This window comes from Rhipicephalus sanguineus, chromosome 2 (genome assembly GCF_013339695.2).
Source record: "Rhipicephalus sanguineus isolate Rsan-2018 chromosome 2, BIME_Rsan_1.4, whole genome shotgun sequence".
In the NCBI taxonomy this organism is placed as follows: Eukaryota; Metazoa; Arthropoda; class Arachnida; order Ixodida; family Ixodidae; genus Rhipicephalus; species Rhipicephalus sanguineus.
In genome coordinates, this window is record NC_051177.1 from 47,720,228 (window position 1) to 47,744,202 (window position 23,975).

Sequence of the window (23,975 nt, forward strand, 5' to 3'; positions counted from 1 at the left end):
TCTCCCAATTCCTATAATGGGCATAGTTAGTGCTCATCTTGAAGTACTCAGTTTTTATGACGACGGTCTCCCAAAAAAGCTGTTCTAACAAGATGTCAGCTTGCAGCCACACTACACTACAGCACTCAGCTGCAGAACACTTTTATAATGCAACTGCAACAATTTACCCACCACTGCCTTCCGATATTCTTTTGGCACATGCATACAAGACACAGGATTATGCAGTAGTTGTTTATTTTAAAACGTACATTCATAACATAAGGATATCTTGTAAAAATAACATAACAAAACAAAAAATACAACCAGGCTAGCATAACTGTCTCAATAAACACATCTCCAGCACCCTGCAGTGTTCAGATGACAAAGGAAGAAGGAATAAACACAGAAATGGAGACCTTCAAATTCAACTGCTGGTCACTTAAACTAAAAAGTTGTCAGCTAAGGTCACCCGCTTGCATTGATATCAGCATTTATTCCAAGCCTTCTATGGCACCTGCAGAAACAGTACATAATTTGACATTTGAACCTCATCTGATGAGCAGCATAAAAGCTACTTCATTTAGAATTCAAGCTGTTTGACACACAGGCAAGAACAAAAATTAAGAGCTGCAAATAACAAACTGCTTTTAGCAATGATGCGGCCAGAATATTTTCTTAGGAGGCAGGTGGGGGAGAGCATGTGCTTAACTTAGCAGTGGCCACAATCAATCAAAAATTGCATTGATGCTCAAAGCAAAAGAACATACCTGCAGCAGCACATCAATGTAATGAAATGTTTCTTTCACCAGATAGCAGGTGTGCTTAGGTGTGCTTGACACTACGATTTCTCTAAATAATACTACGACTGCACTTAAAACAGCCAGAGGCTTCTTTAGGCACTTGCGTGCTAAACAATGCTCACTGTAGATGCCCTTGCGGTTCCAGTGATAAAATGGGCATGCGAATCTGTAGCGGTGGTACCACGTCCCCAAGTGGTTCCTGTGATACAGAAGCAACACAGAGTGTAAAAGAAACAAGGAACATTCAGATGGTGCTAATAAATTACATTTGTTAACCTTTCAGGTGGCTGTGTGAAATATTGCATCTACAAGCTGTTGTCTATGGGCACCATGGGCACCAATTTCTTAGCCGAAACTTAGTCTGGCAGCACGCTGCTTGCTATCACGCAGCTCAGTCATCTGATAAAGGAAACACTCTAATGTGTGCCTTCAACTTTGCTGGTGCATTATGTGCAAGTGCTGGCTGAAGTTTATTAGTGCACCACGACAGTGTGTAAAAGGGTGCCAGCATCACCAGCAGCATTGTGTTGCAAAGTCGGGTGATTATACACTCATCAGAGGGAAACGTTTACACACACTCAATGCTCGTGTATTCTCTTTTAACAGTCTATTTCATTGTAGATATGTGCATTCTACACAGGTTTTAGCAACTAGCGTCTCCCGATTTCTCTCGTCACCATTAGAGTTACTGCATATGCTACCTTTAGGTAGCAGAGTTGCACATCTGTATTCCAAACGCCACTAGCAACCATGCATTGCGGTGAAGCTGACGGTGGGGGCAAGTTTTGTATATCTCGATGGCGCCGCTGCAGCGAACTGGATTGACACTAGTCATTCACATTAAAGTAAATCACCGGTCTTCGACACGCCAAACATGTCGACCGGTGACCCGGTAAGCATGTCACCTGCAAAAACGGAGTGAGTCTTCGCGACATAGCCATGGTTGCTAGCCAGACCAATGCGCAACTCTGCTACCCAAAGGTAGCATATACAGTAACTCTAGTCACCATTGTCTCCGATCAATTTTTGCTTCCACTAATTGCTACAATGACCACCGGGTATGAAGCAACAGTCTGCTCTGACCAGAATCTTGGACAACTTTCTTTGTGATTACCTACAGGGACATTAAGATGAATCTGTCACTTTTTATTATAGTTTCGGTTTTGTATGACGCAATACCAGAGCAATGAGCGATATGGAATTTCAACATTGCAGATGCCTGCATGAGACACTGCATCTGTGGTGTGTGTTGCAACTGCATTTTTCAACACACACAAAATAAACAAACACCTGACAGTGCAGCAAAGTCTGTTAAAAACTAAATCACGTGAACGCCTGAGGAGCACCATACGTTTTTCATCCCGCATGGTTCTGGCGGTTTTTAGCCAATCTACATTTTTTTAAGTAACATCCAAGAGGCATGACTGATCGATAATCCAGTCACAGGTATTCTGAAAAGCCCTGAACAAGTTATTGGAGACACTGTGATTGCAAGCATTGTACATTTTGCGGTACCTTGAAGCAACAACATCTGATCGGTGGCAGGCAAAGCGGCAAGCTCTCATTGTGAATGCACACGCAAAGAAAGAGGACAGAATAAAAAAAGACACACAATGTGTCTTTTGGAGCAGTGGGGAACATTCATGCATTGCACAAGCAGGGCATATTACCTCTACCCTTGGTATAAAAGCTGAAGTGTTCCAGTGAATAGGTAAGACGTGTTACAGGACATGCTGACAACAAGGCTGTCAACTTGACGGTCAGACATTGAGCTTGATAAAAGTTGGCTATACAGCGGAGTGCTTAATAGGCTCCGTAAATTCAAATATTACATAATGCATTCGAGATATTAAAACAGACTATCAATATAGGCAGAATGAAAAAAAAAAAAGATGTCACATTATAGAAACTTCTATTCACTGCTCCACTTACACGAACGAAGCAAAACCCATGAACAGACCACTGTACTTCTGCAACGCCCCTTGGCAACTTTGGAGTCTATATTTTATAACCATGCATACTCCCAGTGTACAATCAAGAAATGGCACTGTCCTACGCTCCAGAGTCAAGAAAGCACTTTTAGGGCCAAACAACATTCGAAGGTACGTGGGAAAGTCTAACAAGACACTGGTGTAGATGTTTCCAACCGCAGAGCCTTGGTTGATGCCAGGACCCAAACTGGACTTGTCTGAAAGCATATAGGCAGTGGCACCATCTGCAGATGCTTGCAGCATTCCAAAAAAAAGCAGTGCATTATTTGTAGTAAAGTAGCATGTGTATGAAGGGTGCATACGTCCAGATGTGTCGCCACCATCTGTGTATGCTTACAGAGCTAATGCATCATTTTAACAAAATGCAGACAGTTACAAAAGTGTTCACATTGCAGCTGCAGCATTGTGCCCAACAGCACATCCCTCTAGATGAAACAGTGGGGAGCCTAACACTGGTGTTGCAACAGCAAGCCTGTAATAATGCCAAGAAGCACTATGAACATGCCTTGCAATATGCACATGCTCTGGAAAACTGTCTTCAGGGCTTCAGGCACAATGCATGTACCAAGTCCAGTGTTCCAGTCGTTTCGCTGGTAATGTTTTCCTGGATATTGGTTAGATGAACGTAGGAACTTGTAAAGTATTGCGATCACATTATTAGCACTAAAGTGGCCTTTACATTTCATACAGTGCACAGAGGAATACATAGCATAAAAAGCATCAAACAAGCATCCACGCCTTTGCCAGAAGTACAAAATGCCCAAAGTATACGAGAGGCCCAATGTCACCACTCTCAGCAATAGCTTACTTAAACACCTATGAAAGCGTGAGATCTCTGGATGGTAACTTCCTGCGCAACTACAAATCATTCTCAAATTCAGTAAGGTAACTGCTAGCATTTGATACTGCAATTACGTTGCAGGCCAGAAGCTCTACTTCCAGATTAATCCTGATGTCCTGTGCTTCCCTGCTACGCCCCTAGAATATAAAAATTTTCAAGCAGTTATTTATGAAAGAAAGTTTGTGCTTGTGCTTTCAATTCAATACCATCTTGGCATGGTCAGATGAAGAGTACCTCTTTTTATAATCTATTGTTCACAGACTAGTGCTTCCCTGCTATGCCCCTAGAATATAAAAATCTTCAAGCAGTTATTTATGAAAGAAAGTTTGTGCTTGTGCTTTCAATTCAATACCATCTTGGCATGGTTAGATGAAGAGCCCCTCTTTTTATAATCTATGGCTCACAGCCTACAGTTTGACTAAACAAGGGCCATATCTTGAATCTCTACAGTTTACCTGCATGCATGTAGAGTTGAACTTCATAGTAAGGAAGCTACACATACCACGAAACAGTTCTACAATCTATGCTAGTTATAAGCACATATTTGTGAAGTGCAGATATAGGGAAGAAACAACCTAGATTTAGCTCGTTATAACCAATAATTCGTTTAATCAAGATTCTACTAGGTGTATTCTCAAATTCCCTTGAGCTTCCCTAGAACACCTGTTAACTTGTCTACACTGCACCACTACCTGTAAGAATCCATTAAGTATGTTACGTCAACAAGAGACCTTCCACTTTCATCCGCAGAGCATCAAACTACTACACATGGGCCCCTCGTGAATACACAGATCACACCACTCATACGAGTGAATCACAGGTAGGCGTAAATAAAAAATGGCCTCTTACCAACGACACAACATTAGCACAGTCGCTATAGTATGCCCTTGCGAAACAACTCTTGCTTGGAATGTCAAACTTGCAGGAGGAACGCTGTCTCTCGCTACGTCGCGCACTTATAGGCCTGCGTGTCCATAAATTATCCTCAAAAGTGCCACTTAATGGCAGATGTCTAAAAAAAATGTTCATCTGCTGCAAGAAAGCGATGTAGTAAAGGTACACACGAGTTTGCACTGCAGCAACACGTCATCTTACACAATGCATTGGCTACCTGTTAAGTGCAAATGGATGGTGTGCGCACTTTAAAGCATGTCATCAACTTGCTCTGCAAAAGAATTAAACTACGCTGCCCTTGCTGTTTCTTCACACCACCATAGCTACGTTGCATATTTGTGATGAAACTCAGTGAAAGTTTTGGACTGCCAAGAGAATGCATAATGTTAAAGTGTGCAAAAAAGAATTCAAGTGAACAAAAGGAATAGACGCTGGTTTCTAGTTAACTGCTTGTCTCAATCCATTGCTTGAGTTTGTATTCATGCCATTCAACTTTGTGTACTCCGTGACTGGACACAAGCTGCTAATAAGTGTTATGGTTTCAACAGGTCAAAGCAGATGTGAACATGCCTTTGGAAACTTCAACAGTCTTGTAACCTTAACCAGAGTCATTCAATTCTCTTTATGGTCACGAAACTGCACCGTCACGCTATGGGCGAGCTTCATACGCTGCTCGACAATGCCACAATGCGCCGCCGCTGCGCCACAGAGGCGATTGTCTGCGCCGTCCACGTATTGAAATACTCGCACAGTGCGAGACAAGCTGCTGGATATGATATGTTTAAGTTAGCGGAAACGTTGTCTCAGGAATAGGATGCCTAATAGATGTTGAATGCCGGGGTGCCGTTCTGGCTACAAGGGAACCAGAAAGGTGTCGTTGTTTTCTTTACCATTAGACAAGCAGCAGCACGAGAAAGGGAAGCGGGCCATACCGCGGCAGGAAAGTGGCGATTTTAACTTTGAGTCGAAGTATACACGTTCGTGTGCGAACCTTTTTGACGCCTCGGACATTGTCACTGCGTATGACTTTAACATCAACGGCGACTCCGTGTCCCTGAAAACCGACAAACCAACACTGAAGGCTGACGCAATTCCAAGTATTTTTGAAGGACTTCCTTCGTATCTCACGAAGCGCAAACCTCGATCTCCCTCATCGACAATGCGACCACCATGCAAACGACCACGTGAGTCATCCTGTGAAAAGCTCCGAGCATCGCCGACGCTCTGTTTATACCGCATCGTAGCCACACGAATGGGCGTGTAACAGCTCGTATTTTTGCCTATGTTTACAACTGGCACCGCTGGCACTTTACTGCGAGTGCACGGTGTTTAATTTGACGGAAATGTTAAAAAGTTGTACGTATCGTAGTGTCGTAGTATTGAGACGAAAGGAGCTTGCGAGGCCGTAGCGGCCGCACTTCGATTGTGTCGACATGCAATAACACCAGTGCGCTGAGAATTGGTACATCTAAAAGGAACCTAGGAGGCAAAAATCATTCAGAAGTCCCCCGCGTTTGCGTTCGTAATTATATTTTGGTATTTCTTCGTTAATCCCCCAATTTTCATAGTTTTTCAGCTGGTACCACCGTGAGCTGCATGTCTTGAGCTGAAGGAAAGAAGATTACTTTTAAGGGCTCGTTTTTCTTTGTTAGACACAATATTAATGAGAACTAACAGGCAGTAATGCCAACGAAAGTATATCGGATGTTATTTGTAATAATTGGGATATAAATGCGAAGAAAGTAAAGTGGACGAAAAGAAAACTTGCCGCCGGCAGGGACCGAACCTGCGACCTTCGAATAATGCGTCCGATGCTGGGTTTTTTCCTCCCGGGTGCTCATTTTAAAACATAAAGCGCATTCAAAAATGTAGTTATGCATGTTGAGTGCTAAAAGTAAGAGTGTGAAAGCAAAGCGACCGTTGCGGAAGTTTAGAAAGCTAAAACACCAAGGCTGTCCCACACACAACCCCAGCGATAGCAGCGTTTGCGTTTCCTCTCAAGCACAGCTGCGCCTCTGGCGGCGGCCGCTGGCTCCATATGAAACTGACGTGGCAGTTTCGTGACCATAAGAAGCATTGAATGACTCTGCCTTAACTAAACAATAAGACAAGCGTAACTAAAGCCCTGAAGACTGGATGCTTCATGTGACCCTTTTGCAGCTTTATTACATGTATTCATCTTATTATTTACTGTTGTTATCCTCTTGGTAGTAAGTCGAGTGAGCTTACATATGCTGGGCTTTTTTTTTTCTTTTCCTGACATCACTCACAATGTACGCTACACTGGATGTCATGCCGCATTTACACAAAGACACTGTGAAGTTAATTTTTTTTCCCCATTCAACAGCTTCAGAAATCATACTCGCATTATGTCTATTATCACGTCCTGAAGACAACAGCCAATTCATAATGTTTGTTCTTCCCCAAATTTTGCACTTCTACAAGCGGCTAGCTTAGCTCGTAGATGGCTAAGTTTCGGGGAAAAGCCAGCCTCCCAAAAGCACTAAGCACACAAGTATGCAAGCTGTGGGAGTGTAACTCGACACAACGAAGAAATACAGAAGCAATAAAATTAAAGGACTCAATTACAGCAAGAAAGCTTATTTAGATACATAAACTGGGACACCGGAGTACTGAAGTTGCACTTTCTTTCCTTGCTGACACTGTTGACTAAACGTTCAGGAGTCAGCCGTGCATTTGACAGTTGCAGTGCTGTCAGCATTCTTTCCTGTTTTCAGCAACCAATCTTTATCTACCTCTCACCTTATGGAAAACTAAGTTTATACACATTTCAACATTCTACACTGATTAAATACAGCCACCACAGCCAGTAATCGAGCCTGAAACGTCTTGCTTAGCAAAAAATCGTATTGGCAGTTGGGCCATGGTGGTTGCTGCTGGATTTCGCTACTGGATCCAACAAGCTGCTGAATGTTTCCAAAGGCATAAATGGACCTGAGTGTGTAGGGTGGTGCTGAAGTCTAGATTATCACAGGTTTTGAGCCACAGAGGAGGCTCAAACAGAGCAACAGGCCGATGCACGAGGCTCCTGATGAAGCGACGACACGGGCCTCTGGGTCAGACAGGACATGTCAGGCAAAAGGCAGCCCAGGTCACGAAGCCACCTCGTATGGGAGGAAACCTTGACAGGGCCTACGATAAAAAGACTTGAAACTATAATAACCTTTGCTTTCCACAAGTCTGTACACAAGACAATTGTGTCAAGGCATCCAACTCGATAGCCGACTGTGCTAATGCTGGACCCACTACAACAGAAACTACTACGGTAATCTATAGGAAATAAAAAATGCAACAATTCCCTCCAAAGTTACAGACATGCAAGGCACACAGAATATTTCTAACAAGAACAATCACATAGCATTACAGCAGGGCATTACATTCTAGTAATGTTGCACTCGCTAACAAAAACTGAACGTTGCACATTCAAATTTAAAGTCAAGAGAACACATTAATGAAGCATTAGTTTCACTTAACAGTGAAATCATTTATGCTTGGTTGGAAAGATTAAACTGAATTTACAGCTATGTAAAGAACACTGCGTGAACACCATGCATAGCACAAGTCAAGTGCTAAGGGCACTTACAAGCACAAAGGATGCTACTGGGAGCTTTTCTTTCCTTCAGCAGGCCACAGATCCTTCAGAGGTACCAGGCTGAGCAACATAACATGGCGGCGATAGGCAGCTGTCTGTCGGAACTGCCGATCTGTGCCGTGCAGTCGGTCAAGTACACCCAGCACTCCAAAGTTGTTGTTGAACCTGCAGTCATGAAGTCATAACACACGAGAGATTCCCACCTAGCTGACAAATACCCACAGGACATCACAGACCAATGCACACTATTCACGATTTCACTAATGCCTCATTGCATCAAATCCTCATAAGGCAGCCAATTATTTGCAGCAAAACTAGCAGGCACAAAAACATGGTATATGTACCTCAAACAAACACAAAATACAGGGTGTAGAAATATGCAAAAATCTTGATGATACAAATTTCTATACATCTGAAAAATACTTTTGCTTATTCCAATGCTGGTCAAACGAAATCTTGCAAAAGTGAAAATGTCTTGGAAAGCAAATGCAATGAGCATGCCACCTCAGGTCTCCTTTAGGAGGATGGAAGATTTACATTCCAAGCATGATTTTTGGAACCGTATACTGCGGCGTACTCCTATTATTCTTAACGTGTCTTGTGATGCCTCAAAAACTCGCACCATTCATTGGAGCCCAATACAGCATCCGTGTTACCCCCTAGAGAAATGCACTGCACATGACTTTCTGAAAATTCTGAATAACCCTATAACTTGGAACAACCACCCATAGAATATTACTGTATTTGTTTGTATTAAATCATACTGTCACATGTTTATGACAGTAAAGCACCCAAAACTAATGCCGGTAAAGATGGAACCATTCAGTGGGTGAACCTGTGCCCAGAAAAAGAAGTAGCACTTCATGCAACAACAGCGGCGAGTACAGTCGTCGGTCATCGATAATCTCATCGTGAGTGAAAGATGTCATCTTTTATAGAAAAATGATCAAACATTCCAGCATTATCGCTAGTGCTACCATTAGCTACAGAAGAAGCTCAACTACTCGCGTCGTGCGGCAATCTTATAAGGACAGTCTAAAATAACTGCAAAGTTTCCCAAACATTCCAGCACCGCTCGCACTGAGCGGTGGTAAATAGTGTAACTATTTATGTCGGTGAAGCCTGATTACACAAAATAAATCTCATACGGTCCCTTATGCATTCACCTAAGATGACCCGATAGTGAAGGCCATCTCTACTCTCTCTTTTTCTTCTGAATCGACTGTATTGATCCACCCGCCCCCGAAAGCTTTCTTCTTGTAGTGTGTTTTGCACTGCCTCCAGGTTGCAGGCATTGAAAGCTTTCTGCACCTCACGTGCTTCCGGGGTTGGCCCACCTATGTCGTGTGATGATGTCATCACGTGATGCCACGTTATGCGACGTCACAGTTGCATCATTAACACGTCATAATGACATCACAAAGTTTAGCTATCTGTGACGTCATGATGATGTCATACGGTGACATCATAACATAATGATTTTTTGCATCACTCGTGTTGACACCAACGGTCACTTTTCGCGTTTGATGAGGCATCTAAGGCTTTCACCTTAACAGTAAAACAAGCGTGCCTGGCAATATCATTAACAGAATGCACTCACTTGAGGTGGTGGTAGTCGTGTGCCTCAGGTGATGGAAAGAATGGCAGGTGGAAGCCTGAGTGGGCATTCAGGCTGGACAGCAACGCCACGCTGAACCAGAGCCAAGCTGTTGCAGGGTGAGAGCCAAGCAGCAGCACACCTAGCAAAGGTGGCAGTAGATTCGAGCAGATGTGCTCCAGCGGGTGGCAGTAGACGGCTGTGATGGCAATCGGGGCTGTCCACTCGTGGTGCTGCTTGTGTATGTGCCGGTACAGGCGAGGATGGTGCAATAGCCTGAACAAGGGACAAGAAGATAAAACATACATCTCTCTCCTGCAGTACATTTGCAGTTATAGCAGCAGAATCAGTGAGCTGATGGCCGAACATCTGACATAGCAAGTACAGTAAAACCTTATTAATATGTACTCGTTTAAAACATACTAAAAGTTAAAACGTAGTTGCGGTGAACTCTCAACCATGTCTCTTAAGAGCCACTTGTATACACTGACCACTTAAGCTGTGATTGCTTGTCCTACGCCTACCAGTCCATGCGTCTTCAGCGCACACTTAGTGATTTATTGTAAACTTTTTATGAACCAGTTAGGGATGGGGGAATAAGTTTGAGGTTCGAAGCAAATTCAAAGTGAATAGTGATTTGGTCAATAATTTTGAATCAAATAGTTCGAATAGTACATATCACATATTATGAAAAAAAATTAGCATTTTTGTAATGACCCAACTAACTTATACAATACTTTCAAGAATTGGGACTACGCATGTGTGAATGTCAATTTTTTGGTTCGAAGTGAAGTGGAAGCAACTTTGAATAGTAGAAAGATTTGTATAGCAGTAGAGTCCAAGTTAAAACTAGTACAATCGCTATGTTTTAAAACTTACTATACTTACAACACATAAGCCCGTATAACAAATTTTTAATAAAAAATAATAATTAATTGAGGCGAAGGTGGTATGTACATTTAGCCTTGAAGTGTGGCTTTACGGCAGTGCGGATTTTCTCTGAATGGGTGGTTTCACAGCATAGCACCGCCACGCAGCAGTGAAACTGCCTTTACAGGGGGGGAGGGGGTTATATGCGCTCAAGTATACATATAGTATTGGTTCGTTTCGAATACTTCAAAATTTCGAATAATCTAACTTCGTGTCAAAACGAATTCGAATACTGTAATATTCGCTTGAATATTCTAAGTGCTCGAATATTCCCCCATCCCTAGAACCAGTATTGGTTTTACCTTGCAGGAGGAGCATTATATCATGATGTAAAAAAGGGGTCATGTGGCCATGCTGTCGGCTATGCTGCTAAAGCTGTCTTGCTACTACATTGCTGGAGTGGGAGCACAGCAGACAAACAAGTGAGCAAGACGAAGTGTGAGCCAAAATGTCATAAATATGGTAAATGAGAAGCGCAATATTGAGGAGACCAGCTTCTGCCATTCTAGCATGTACAGAGGGCAAACCTAGAATGCCATGGCAACCTTGGATCAGAAAACAGCGCGGTAAAAACGAAGACGAAGCAGAGGAACGAACAACGCATTACACCAGCGCTTTGTGTGGTGTGTTCTTCATTCCTCTGCTTAGTCTTCGTTTTTTGCAGCGCTGTTTTTCGATTCACGATGTTCAAGCAACTAGCCAACATGTTCACCTTATTAGCCATGGCAATGATGAGACACGAATGCCTCACTTTGGCAATCAGCTACATGGCAAAAGCATACATGCCGCTCGTGTAACAGCACACAAGAGTGGAAAGGACGACGACAGAGACGGAGTGTAAAGGGCACTCTTTACACTCCGTGTCTGTCGTCGTCCTTTCCATTTTTGCAGGCTGTTACTTGAGTTGCAGTGAACCAACTAGCCCAGCAAGCAACCATTCTTGACATACATGCCGTCAACACATGCACGTACCTGTGTGCGTAGTAGAAACCTGCCTCTTCCACCAAGACGCAGACCGCCAGTTCAAAGAGGACCCAGTGAAAGGTGGGCAGCTGGGGGCTGCGATCATAGCCACGCCACACCAGCAGCTGGTGGGCCACAAGGCCAAAGGGCAGCCCCACCACCAGCTGGTTGAACAGCACCTGACGCACCACACGCCACACCTGGCTGAAGTTGACCTGTGGTAGGCGTCAAACACGATACTTACTGAAAGTGGCCACACTATTACCAAGTTGTGCCTTCTTCACTGTTGCAGTTATTGGCAGGATAACAAACATCATCACTTGCGCAGCAATAAGATTAGTACATGATTGCTGATGAAGCAAATGAAATTATTGTAATAGCGATTCAGGGACACTCCAGGTGAATTTTCACCCTATCCACTACCATGATGTTCCATACAAAGTCCAAGTGCAATAAGATCCTGATACACCATGCTGTGGGTTCAAGGGAGAGCATGCAAAGACGAGCTGAGAAGGATGACAGCCTCGTGTGTGTCAGCTTCACATGCTCAGTAAAGGCAGGGAGGGGAAAGGGGGAATGGCATCTCCTCCAACACTCTACAGGACTGAGCATATAGACCAGTCCCGTAGGCATGTGCAGGTAATATTGCATTACGCATTTGCATTCATCATGCAATAAAGAAAGGAAAGCTTTGTCCCATATGATTACTAGGCCCCTACTTAAACTTCGTCTTTTTTAAGAACATTCCCGCCAAGTTTGAAACAATATGGCCAGTGAGCAGACAAAACGAGAAGAAAAAGTATTGGACACTCACTGGGTATGGAGCTGTGTCCTGGATTTTATACCGCAGCAGAAATGCAGGACGTCCGGTGAGGTCCATCAGTGTGTAAAGACCACCAACAACCCAGTAGACCGCAAAGGTCACCGCAAATGTACCTGCAAGATCATTCACACTGCTTTTTATTTCACTGTAAAATGGTCCCTAATGTAGCATGAGAATCGGTTGAGAGGCCTGTTTCTGTTGGAAACAACTACATGAAGTCAATTTATAGATAATGAAGCCAAGGCAATCATAGTGGATCCTATTTGCAGATTTTAAATTGATGTTTAGCAGTTATAACATGAAAGGAATCGAAAGTGGACAAAAAAAAAAGCATTTAGCATTGGTGGGAGCCAAACTCACAACCTCTGAACTACGCATGCTGTGTTACAGTGACAGCTGCTCCATTTCATTCGTATGTCCACTTCCATTTATGTGCGTGCAACCTTGGGAGTGTTAGCCACAGCCACTTGTGGCCATTGCAGCTAATGTGGAACATTCTTTTTTCCCAATGGCATAACATGGCATGTGAACTTCAATAGCAGTCAGCTGACCAATGAACCCTCGCAAGCAACCCAAAGACATCATACGAGCCGGAGCTGAGATCCTCTCATAAGAAGAGCTCTGTTGGATTTACATATGGTTCAGTCTAAAGTACTATGCTGCAGTAACTGCTTACCTGCTTGAAGAAGAAGTGGCAGGCAAATGTCGCAGTGAGAAAACATTAGAAAATTCACAGAACAATGGAGGTGTTGATGACTGATGGGCTTCAACATCCAAAAGCAACAATATGGCTGTGGGAGATGCCTTATACAGAGCTCCCAACAAGTTGTGACATGAAGGTGGGATAGTTAGCTCTAAATAATGGTGAATATAAGTCATAGTGAATGTTTAGGAGTGCAAAGCTACACTCCTAAATGATGCCGTTAAATTACCAGTGCTGTTCTTAGTAATCAAATTAAGTTAAGAGCGCCTTAAAAAGAAAGGAAGAAAGCCACACCAGAAGCCAATGCCACAGTGATATAAGAAGACACAGTGATGTAAGTCATGACAGGGGAAAATGTGTGACGTGAACATATGAAGAAAGTTTGGAACGGCAATGCCGATAGCGTCAAGTTGCACAATGATGTAGTGAGAGGAGAGACTGACCCCATATACTCATGGAGAACTCGTCTCCATCAAAGAAAGCCTCGACAGCATCCCACTGGCCTTGCCAAAAGTTTCCTGATGCTCCCCAGAAGCGTTGCAGGTGCCTAGAGAAGGTAATTAAAAGATGAGATTAAGAATCACGGAACCAGAATGGCAGAGTATGGAGACCGTTCACCTTCAGATTAGAATGTTCATGACAAGCACGATGCATGACTACTGCACCATTAAAATTTGTAAAAAAAAAGAAAAAAAAGTCAAAAGAGGCATTTAGTTTGCATGTTAGTCACACCTTTGCCAAATATGTACGTGTACAATGCTACTGTTGTTGAGTACGAGCAAGTCGCTGTTGACTCCTGGATACAATTGAAACCCACAATAACGAAATCGGCGGGGAAAGCACAGAATTTCGCTCTTGCGGGAATTTCGTTGGCGCGAGAATGCGGCAGAAAAAGACATGGAATTTACAAAAAAACACATTTTATTTCCAAAAGTCAGTAAGTTTGTCTTTTGCGGGCCTTACCATGCAACAATTTCATGCCTCTCGATCGGTAATCTCGTTTACAACAGCACAAAGTTCGCCCCCATGCACTGGTCAGTGACGACAGCACTGCGCTGTCACCAGTACAGTCATCAAGTGCGCCTACAGGCGAACCTTCTTCCGGCTCCGCTGGATCAGTGAGGATCAGCGCAGAATCATGGACAGCGAGCTGCACGCAATGCCGAATTCTTCAGCGATGTCAATTTTTTTCCTGCCCTTTTCCACCTCACTGATGATTGCAGCCTTATCTTCCAGCGTGATGAACTTTCGCTTTTTCATTGGAGGCGGCATCTTCGCAGGCAGCGAAATCGGACGAAGCAATCGCAACACACAGTTCACGTTGCACCAAGCGACCAAGGAAACGCTCCACAAATGGCTCCACACATGCGACCATGTGCGCGCAAAGCCGACAAAGCCAAGCACAGAGCTAAGCCAACGAACGAAACTCCGTGAGGAATGTGGATTTGGCTACGTAGTCCGCGATAACGAGCATGTGTTTCAGCAAGCCATCATCATCATCATCATTGTTGCCAGCTTTGTTTTTTAGATGCAAAGTATCTTATGGCGGAGTTCAATTCAGTGATGGTGGTGGTGTGCGGCGTGACCACCCTTACTGCGCATGCGCATACCCTCTCCACTCACCCCTCCCCCTCTACTTCCCCTCTCCCCTCTCCCCTCCCCCTTTCCACTCTTCCTCTGAAACGCGGGCTAGACATGCCGAAATTCTCTCCTGCGCAACGGCGCGATGAGCACCAGCGCATGCCCGTCTCCTCCCTCTCTCTCTCCTACCCTGCCCCCCTCTCGCACGCCTGCCGACTGCGTTCCCCACTCACCCTGTGAGAATTAATGGCCAGGCTAGAGGGAAGACAAGACGCGTGTAGCGTTCCTCTTCGCGTTCCATGACGCGAGGTCGGTAGCATGCCCAAAGAACGCCAACGGAACGCAATCGTGCAAGTGCTCCGGCTTCGCATCGCCTCATGGTCCCCTTTAGCGGAAAATGGTGTAATTTTTTTGTAAACAACGATGGCGGCTGCTTCTCAAGTGCGCTGTAGCGATAGTTTTGAACAATTTAAGTGTAGCATGAACGCATTTCAGCAGTTTTCGAATGTAGTTAACATTGCGAGAGCAGATTATTTGCGCACTCTTGTTTCAAAAATTTCGTTAATGAGGGACTGCGGTATGAATATCTTTCGTAGTCGCGAGTTACGAAATGCATTGACTCCTATGGGCGTTCGCCAGTGCTCCGAAAATATTTTGTTGCAGCGAGAATTTCGTTCCCTCGGGATTTCGTTATCGCGGGTTTCGACTATAAACCATAAGTATATGAACTCAAGTGAGATCTACTTAATGCAAGTTCTCTAAGCTTACCAAAGCACTTACCTGTGGCCTCTAACCACCTCGTGCACAGGCAACCTTATGTTTCTTTAACCTTGCATTTTGGCTAGCATCGATATGTGCTTCAATGAACCGGTAGCCTTCATCGACTTTATTGAAAGAAAGCTTTACTTTTACAGTGCCACATAGTCTCATGTTCATGCTAACCAATCCAATACTAGGTCTTTTCATCTATGTTTTTTTTTTTCAATTAGCTTCAGTACAAACTTAATCTACAATGGTACAAATTCAAATCATTTGTTAACTGCAAAAATGGCCTCTGTAGAATATAATGGGAGGGCTTAAGCAGTTCTGCTAGAACACAGACAGATGTGTGGAAAAACTGAGATTAATAATAATGATGATGATGATGATGATGATGATGATGATGATAATAATAGTAATAATAATAATAATAATAAATGCTGATTTCAACCAAGGTGTTAAACTGAGAAAAATAAGTGTTTTGTTCAGTTTCAGGTTCAGTGCGTTTTATTTCACTTCGGTTCAGTTCCAGTTTAGATAAATAAAAATCTATAATGATCTGCGAGCCAGTTCACAACACTGAAACAGTCTGCAAACTGGTTCTACACAGTAACCTTTATCTTTGACACATTGTGCTGTGCTGTTTACTTCAATGTGTTAAGCTAGAACACTACAGGCAGCACTGCTCAAGTGACTGCAGCTGTTAGTTCACCAGGACTTGCATTTTGTAATTTTTCATTGATTTTCTTTTCATTTCTAATCCTGTTTGTGCTGAGTGCATGGCACATATCCACAAATTTTCTCAGAAGGTGGAAGAAGTTGGCTCATTTACAGATTAGAAACAGCCAACCAATGTTTTTACAAATACCAGTGAAACGTAATGAAAACAAGTACAGCAGGCACAATAATAAACACAGCCATCTAATGGAAAACGTGTGTGGTCCTCCAACGCGTCCATTTTGGCACTCTCTTTTTTTGCAGCATTTCCCTTCTACTGCCAATCATACTGAGAGCAGGTAAAAAAGTAGAAATTTGTATGAATGTTCGAATAGCGGAACTTTTGAGCTGGGGTTGAGTAGGAATGTTATGAGAAAAATGACCGTCAAATATCAGTTGAAATGAAAGAAAACAAAGTTTTGTAAAGTTTGTTCGGCAACAATTTATATAATTTGATAGATATACACAACATGAGACACGGTAGGATTAATTGTGGTACACAATGAAGCAATGCACAAGAATCACTTGGATGAGTCTCAATATGAATCCGTCTCTCCATGGAGACTGTTACAACTGTTGTGAATTATACCTTGGACCACTTTGTTCCATCCTGTAATTGATATTATTTTTCTCGTTCGGGTTTGGTTTAGGTTACGTACGTTCTGAGAATATCAGTTCAGGTTCGGTTCAACACCTAGAAGGAGAAAAGAATATGTGACAAAAAAGAGCACTTCACACAATGCTCACCTCGCCCACATCAAATATATCTGTGCTTAGAATGTCATAAACTTACAGGATCTGTCTGCCTTGTCTTTCTTGTCTCGTTCTTTATTTAATTTTTTTGTGCTGTTTCCAATAATGCATATATCATGCTATATGTATTGCCTTTTTGATTATTTATTTCCTTTTTGAGTGCACTTTTGCCCTTCCTGCTAGGGCCAAAATTGAGCCTGCAGTATGTTGAAAAAAAAAAAAAGTTGTGTGAAAGAGACATACATATTTGTTCAAAGTACCGTTTTGTTTCACAAACCATAAGAGAATAGAGTACACTACCTATGATTTATTTCTGTAATTTTTGTAAAAGCTGTGCTGGTGATACTAAATACTTACTAACAATATTTTTTGTTGCTTACTAGCTCATGTCAACTATAGTAGGTTTTCGTATAAACCTTCACCACCACAGTGACATGCTATCATTTGGTGCTGCGGTTTGTGTGACAAGTAAATGAGTGTTATCGAGCATGTAGCATGCTCATCCCCACTTCTGGAAAGTATGATCTGTCTCTTCAATTTCATACATAGGCGCAAGAGATTTTACAATGCCAAGGCTTGTTGCTTTGCTTTTACTGTGGACAGAAACTGAAAGCTGCCTTCGTTCTCGTAAAAAGACGAACGCTTTCGCAGCTCTGTACTTGCCAGGTGAGTGTGTTGCTCCCAGCAACTAGCACCACGAATGCTGTGCCCAGAATAAACACGGAACTCTTGAGCGACGACAGCAACAGGCCCCGAGGCTCCTCCGCCACTCTCACAGCTGTTATGAAAACAACAACAAAATTATTGATATGGCAGCACGAGAGTAAAACATGAGCATGTGATGCGGGTGATCAACATAACCCTTTCCTTGGAACAGTGTGATGAAGTCATTCAAAAGAAAAGAAGACAATGACACTTTAGGCAACACTTCATTTGCATTACACTGAAGAATGCACTGAAAACCTAACCGACTTACCCAGGAGAAAGTTTTTTTTTTTCAAATATATGCAAAATTCATGAACCTGAAGAACGCTAATAAACACATTTCATTGGGTTATTATATAAATTGTGGTGTAAAGGAAATTCACAGGATAATTAGACGAGATGATGACATAGAACGGTAAGTTATGTGTCTTCTCTTTTATCTATCCTATACACTCCTTTTGCACTGTACTGCACATAATAAATGGCTAAACGACAGTCTGTGCTTTTGGAGTTGTCATTACTGGTGGGCTGTGGCACTTAAAGCAAGGTGTTTCATGTACAGAAACTGTACAGAGTTAAGAGATGCATGGTGTAGGGCTCCAGATTCATTTTGACCAGCTGGAGTTCTTCACTTTTGTTCTAAGCATGGTATATGAGCCTCCTTGCATGCTGCCTTTGTGTGAGGGCTGCAACGTCAACAAACTGAACCCGCAACCTCGGGCTCAACAGAACAATGTCACAGCTACTGAGCCACCATGGTATGCAAGTTACAACAAACACATAGCATGTGCATACAGGAATTATTGAGCCACTGAGATAAGTGCCACGAACACAATGTGGCAATTCATGAGTGAGGCTTTTACTCGGTCATTTGCTTCTGTATAAAGAGTGGAGGACAACACCGAGGTAAAGGAAAACAATAGTGAAATCTGCCTGTACTTTAACTTGATGCCATCTTATCAATTTATGAGGTTATAACAATAAGACCTCAGATGCTTCCTCAGTTCCGCGCTGTAAAGTATTTTTCACCAATCTTACGCAGTAAGGACAATTGTGTAAAAGCACTACAAACAGAAAGAACACAGGATGAATAATAAATCAGGGGCTCGCTTCTCAATTAGACATAACCTAATGAAGCCAAGGAGGTCATGGGGGACATGATTTGTAGTTTTTAATTGTAGTGTAGTAATTATGACACAAAAAAAAGGAATTAAAGTGTATGAAAAAACAACTTGCCGTCGGTAGGGACTGCACCTACAACACATGCATCAACCTTCATTTAGATCCAAAGGTTGTAGGTTTGGTCCCTACATAATGAACAGCAAGTTGTTTTTTCGTCCATTACAATTCCTTTCCATTTATGTCATAATTACTAAATTACAGTTAAAAAATGGCTGGCTCTCCTGTAATCTAGAGTAGATGTAAGTATGAAGTGGCCACCAGCAAAGCAGATCGGTTGGCAATTATACTAGCCACAATTTTGTGCATGTTCACAAGTGCACAACCCACCAAACTACACCACACTAAAGTGTGCACTCATCCGTATGGACGCCGTTGTTTCCTGTTGCTGTGTGAGATAAATCTTTGGTTTTCCCTAGATTATGTCGCCCCAATGCGACACCAGGCTGGTGCATGCCGTTTGGTCTCATTTTAGTGTCACTGTGGTCAAGTTTAAGTGCCGGGATAACGGCAGTGGCTTTTGGATCAAGGTCACTTGACGGCCGCCGACAACAGGAGCTAAAAGACTTTCATGCTTAAAAACTACAAATGATGTCCCCTATGACTTCCTTGGCTTCAATGTCTTTTTTTTTTTTTCATTTGGCTGCAAGTAGAAAAAAATTTTGGGAGGGGAGGAGCATGCAGCGAAGGGTGTTTCAGCTCCACTAACGTGAAACATGTGAAGGCGCGAAGCATGCAGTGAGCGCCAGTGTTTCCCACAGCAAAATCACTGCTAATGGGCAATGAGAGACAGAAGAGAGGTTAGACAGAGAGACCCACAGTCCACTTTTAGTTAACGTGCACGCTGCGAATCTTTATTGTTCAACTATGCACAAGAGACATCTCCTACCAGCACTACATTGCTGGTCAAGATCCAGTGCCTATGTATATGCAGCGGCTGGTAAACGGTTGTGCAGCACGAGCAGTCGGTTTTTTCAATCAAGAAACTCGCTAGCAAACACTGCCTGCGTCGGCGTTGTCTCTCGCGGGTCAGGGCGCATTCTTGTACCTTGCGAGCTGGTAGTTCAGCGTTCATCGCAGAAAGAGCATTTCCATAGTCAACGCGTGCCGTTGGCTCTCTCTCGTCACACGGCGAGCACTGAGGCGGTGGCGCCCTCTCTTGCGTCCTGACAGCGGATGACGATGCACACCGCAAGAGCAGACGACGATGCACGATGCACGCCGACACCCTAAGGTGCTTCGCCCCTAATAATTTCCAACTTCCAAGGATGATCTTAAAATTGGGGGAATTTTGTTGTGATGAAGAAATTTTTTCTACCATCATTACTGCCGAATGCTAAGCAGCAATGCCACTAACACAAATGCCCAAAATAGTTATGCTCTAGGGTGCAGACAAATATCTGAGTGTTCTTTGTCATTACTGCAAGGCTCCACCAGTGGCATTTCTCTCTCTCATATTTCTCATTCACTTCTCAACAATAAAAGCCCAAATTAATGACAGGAATTCCATATGCTTATAGATTTAGCAAAACGTTGGACATGTGATACAGAGAAAAAGAAAACCTTGTAAGTCCACAAACTCCTCTCTCTATCTTTTTTTACGACTACACAGAGAGACAGAGAGACTCCTTATTAGAAAAACAAAAATTTTTGCCGACGAGCGCTACTCGTGCTAGTCTATATAGAGATGGGGAATGGCATTAAAGGATTCCAGTTCAGACAAAACTACATTAATGTTTCATTACTGACCAATACCAAAGGCAGAAACCAAAGTAACAGCTCTCACTGATTAGTGAAAGGGTAACAAATAAAAGATGCCCATAATTACAGCTTAGAAGCTTACAATAGCCTAAATTTTCACTGTACACTGCCAATACCAGGTTCCAGAGCTCCTTTTACTGAAGCTTATGCACAGCAGAAATGCGAGATAAGCCATACAATAACGTATATATATTAGCCTGCTCATTTTACATGAATATAAAAATGAAAGATGGCTAATGATAGCAGGCAGCTTCCCTCTTTAATGAATCTGGACAGGGTGCAGAATGCCACACTTTCTCTAATGCCTGATGCTTCCTCAAAGCTTATACAAGTGTTTTCCTGTACTGCTTTTATTTTTGTCTGTACTGTTAAATTATGTTATCATGTTGTACACCGTACCTGACATGTAAATCACATCCCACAGTGTATTGCCCAGTGCTCCAGTATCTGTTCTTGTAAATAGTACTCTTTCTGATATTCAAAATCACCGTATCATGTTTTGTAAAACCAACTCCGACTTAAGGCCTAGAATACAGGCCAGCAGTACCAAATAAATATTATTGATGTGAGTGTTTCAATGAGTGATCAATTTCAAGGCAAGACAGCCCTCATTCTTAAACCTTTTCACCATTTTTTTGGCTGTGGTCAGTTCATGTGATTGCAGACAGGTGGACTGTTGGGGATTAAGGTATGAAGACTATTATCTTCCATGAAAAACAAGATGAAAAGCTTTTACAACTTTGGCAAGGACAAGAGCTGAATCATTGTGAAAGGGAGAGCACAGTAGAAAGCTATACAACACACTGTGTGCCAGTGAAAAAGATGTGACAACAAGAATGTGCATGAGTGATTAGGAAAAAAGAACACAGCACAGTGTACAGAACCTCCGAACTCTGTCAGGTAAGCACCTAACATAACTGTCCCATTGCTCATAGCAAGGACAGCAGTTTCAAAGAACACGTGGTCAACTGCGCACAGAGTTCGCCAATTTTGCAACGAGCTTATCTCCCGGGGATATTGTCCTAGACCATTGTTGCATTGGTCATTGAATGCTGAGCGTGTGATGCTTCCCGGCTTTATCACTTCAAGGGATGAGTGGAGAGGACTGTCCCATTTCCTGCAGATTGTTTAACGGCAGTGGAAGCAATGCTAGTTGCTACATCTTATAGATATATCTATTATGTAATACATCTGTATCTCGCATACTTTACTGAATAGATAGCTGGCTTCTCAAATTCTTTGAATCAGTTGTAGTGGCAGCCTGCGAAAGCGTATCAGGTGGCAAGCACATATATCCCAATACCTGCAGTTTATTTCGCAAGAGCGGTTTAATTAGACGGCACTTAAATCAATATGTACCTTTTTTCATACCTTCCAGTTTAAATTTGTCTGTAATAATTTAGAAAGTATCTTAACTTAGCAAGACAAAAAAGAAAAACGGTGTCTTGAATAGGCACTACCATTGAATCTAATATAATTAAATTCACATCTTTATTTTTTGTTATATTTGCAAAGTGTTAGGTCTTTCTTGTTTTATTTGCAAAGTGTTAGGTCTAAGCCAATGTATGAAGAATAAAGCCTGTTAAATCAAGCTGCAACTTTACTTTTCTTTCTTTCTCCTATTCATTGGAAGTAGCATAAGTAAACTTGGTAATCTCTTTATTAATTAGTTTACATTAAAACCTTGGCTTATGCAAAACGTTTGTCCAGAGCAAGCTACAGCAGATATAGTAAGTACACCGCTGTAACTATATATAACAGATTCTCAGCTATTCAGTGCATGGGTGATAGAATAGCCAAATGCTAAATGAACATAACAAAGGCTGACCTTGTTTTGTTTCAGCTTTGTATATGTAACCCATCATTGTGATGTTCGTTTTAACGTGCGCTTCTGTTCTACAGTAGCATAGGTTGTCTCCTTAAGCAACAAGGTCATCTGGCAATACAGAGGCATGGCACAATGCTAATTAACTATGATGATATAATAGAGAAAACAGTTCCCGGTGGCCTTCTGTTTCATCAAGAACTGAAATGTGTGGCTTCCAGCTGAACAACAGCTAATTATAAAATAGCAAAGGAACTCGTCAAGTCATTTCACCCTGTTTCTACAGGCGCTTATTGATGGATAGCGCAAATTAAAAAAAAAGGAGCTTCATCTTATGTTTGCTTGTATAAGTAGAACATTTTGATTATAATAACTATTTGATCGTAAAATTAGGCAATTAAGATATCGTTCCCTCTACTGAGGAGGCAGTAGAAAGGTACTAGAACGAACAAACAAAAAAATGTAAAGCGAGATTTCGCCTTCCCTCTGACGCGCGTGACCTGAAATTGAGTAAACAGGCCCCATAGTAACAGCGCATTACTTGATCGCGATCACTCCTCCGATGACGCGCAGAAGAAACGCGCGCGAGCGTCGTAGCTGCGGCAAACTGGTCGAATAAAACATCCCCAGGTCTCCAATTACGCACGTGCCTGCTTGCGCAAACCACTTTCTCGGAGAACTTTCCTCATACGCTGCTATTTAATCTGCAGATAGAGCTTTGAGATACCGCGTCGATCCGACGCGCACGTACACGATCGAGCTATCAGAATATGTCGACAAATCTGCAGATTTCAGTAACTTGTAAGTGAAAACTTTAACTTTCTTGAGAACTTCTCTTTCTCGTAAACGCGAAGATGTTTCTTGATAAGAACGCCGGCATCAGTCACTGCTAGTAAACTAGCTGCGCCGCAACACACAGTCGCCCAAATCCGCGCATGCGAGACAAATTCTGAACTTTGAGTATTTCGCTAACGCAGATCCTACCTTTCGTTGAAATTTTTTCACCACGCGAGCGCCAAGTTGCTTTTCAAACAGGTGCGTCTAGCCACTGCGCAATGCGCAAATAAACGGACAAAAATCCGGCTCGCATTTGCGTTTCGATGCGCCCTAAGCAACAGCTTCGTCCGATTCCATTGTTCAAAACAAAGGAGCGCGTAGCACAGTTCTTTGGATCGCGCTCTCTCAGACTCGCCGGGAAAGAAATTCGAAGACGATTAACGCGCGTACTTACTTTGTTGTTGTTCCAGCATCGTGAAGGACAACTGTCAGGCCGCGCAGCTCCAGTGGAACGGCTGGTCGTCTGGTATATCAGCGATCTCTCTTAGACGGCAGATGAGAAATTGTATAGGTAGAGCGTATCTGCTAGCGATTTCCGCACGTCTACCCGTCGGAGTCCCTCAGCAGAATGCGATGTGAACGCGAGAGTCTGTACGGTGAGTCAAGTACAGCTGACTGAAGAGTTTGCATCAAAAACACAAAAAGAGAACCAAAAGCAACCTTTTTGACTTGGCTTGGATTGGCTACTATTGTGACCGTGCAACGCAATAGCTTGGCTTGGCTT

The 23,975-nt window shown here is 42.8% G+C and overlaps 1 protein-coding gene across 4 annotated transcripts; it reads right to left on the reverse strand.

Moving 5' to 3' along the window:
- Nucleotides 1-228: 228 nt before the first annotated feature.
- Nucleotides 229-23,900, reverse strand: LOC119382888 (fatty acid hydroxylase domain-containing protein 2). 4 transcript variants are annotated; one of them, XR_007415074.1, is made up of 9 exons: nt 23,646-23,900; nt 17,608-17,722; nt 13,578-13,681; nt 12,423-12,544; nt 11,618-11,823; nt 9,719-9,991; nt 8,110-8,283; nt 3,874-7,658; nt 229-3,727 (listed from the first exon to the last, which is right to left on the reverse strand). XR_007415074.1 is itself a non-coding variant. In XM_037650786.2 (8 exons), the coding sequence occupies exons 1-7, from the start codon at nt 23,662-23,664 to the stop codon at nt 8,124-8,126; spliced, it is 999 nt and encodes a 332-aa protein (XP_037506714.1). In that variant the 5' UTR covers nt 23,665-23,900; the 3' UTR covers nt 229-7,658; nt 8,110-8,123. The 4 variants fall into 4 exon arrangements, 2 of the variants coding, with proteins under 2 accessions (XP_037506714.1, XP_037506715.1); XR_007415075.1 differs by having other exon boundaries at nt 229-493; nt 902-7,658; XM_037650786.2 differs by having other exon boundaries at nt 229-7,658.
- Between the last annotated feature and the right edge of the window lie 75 nt (nt 23,901-23,975).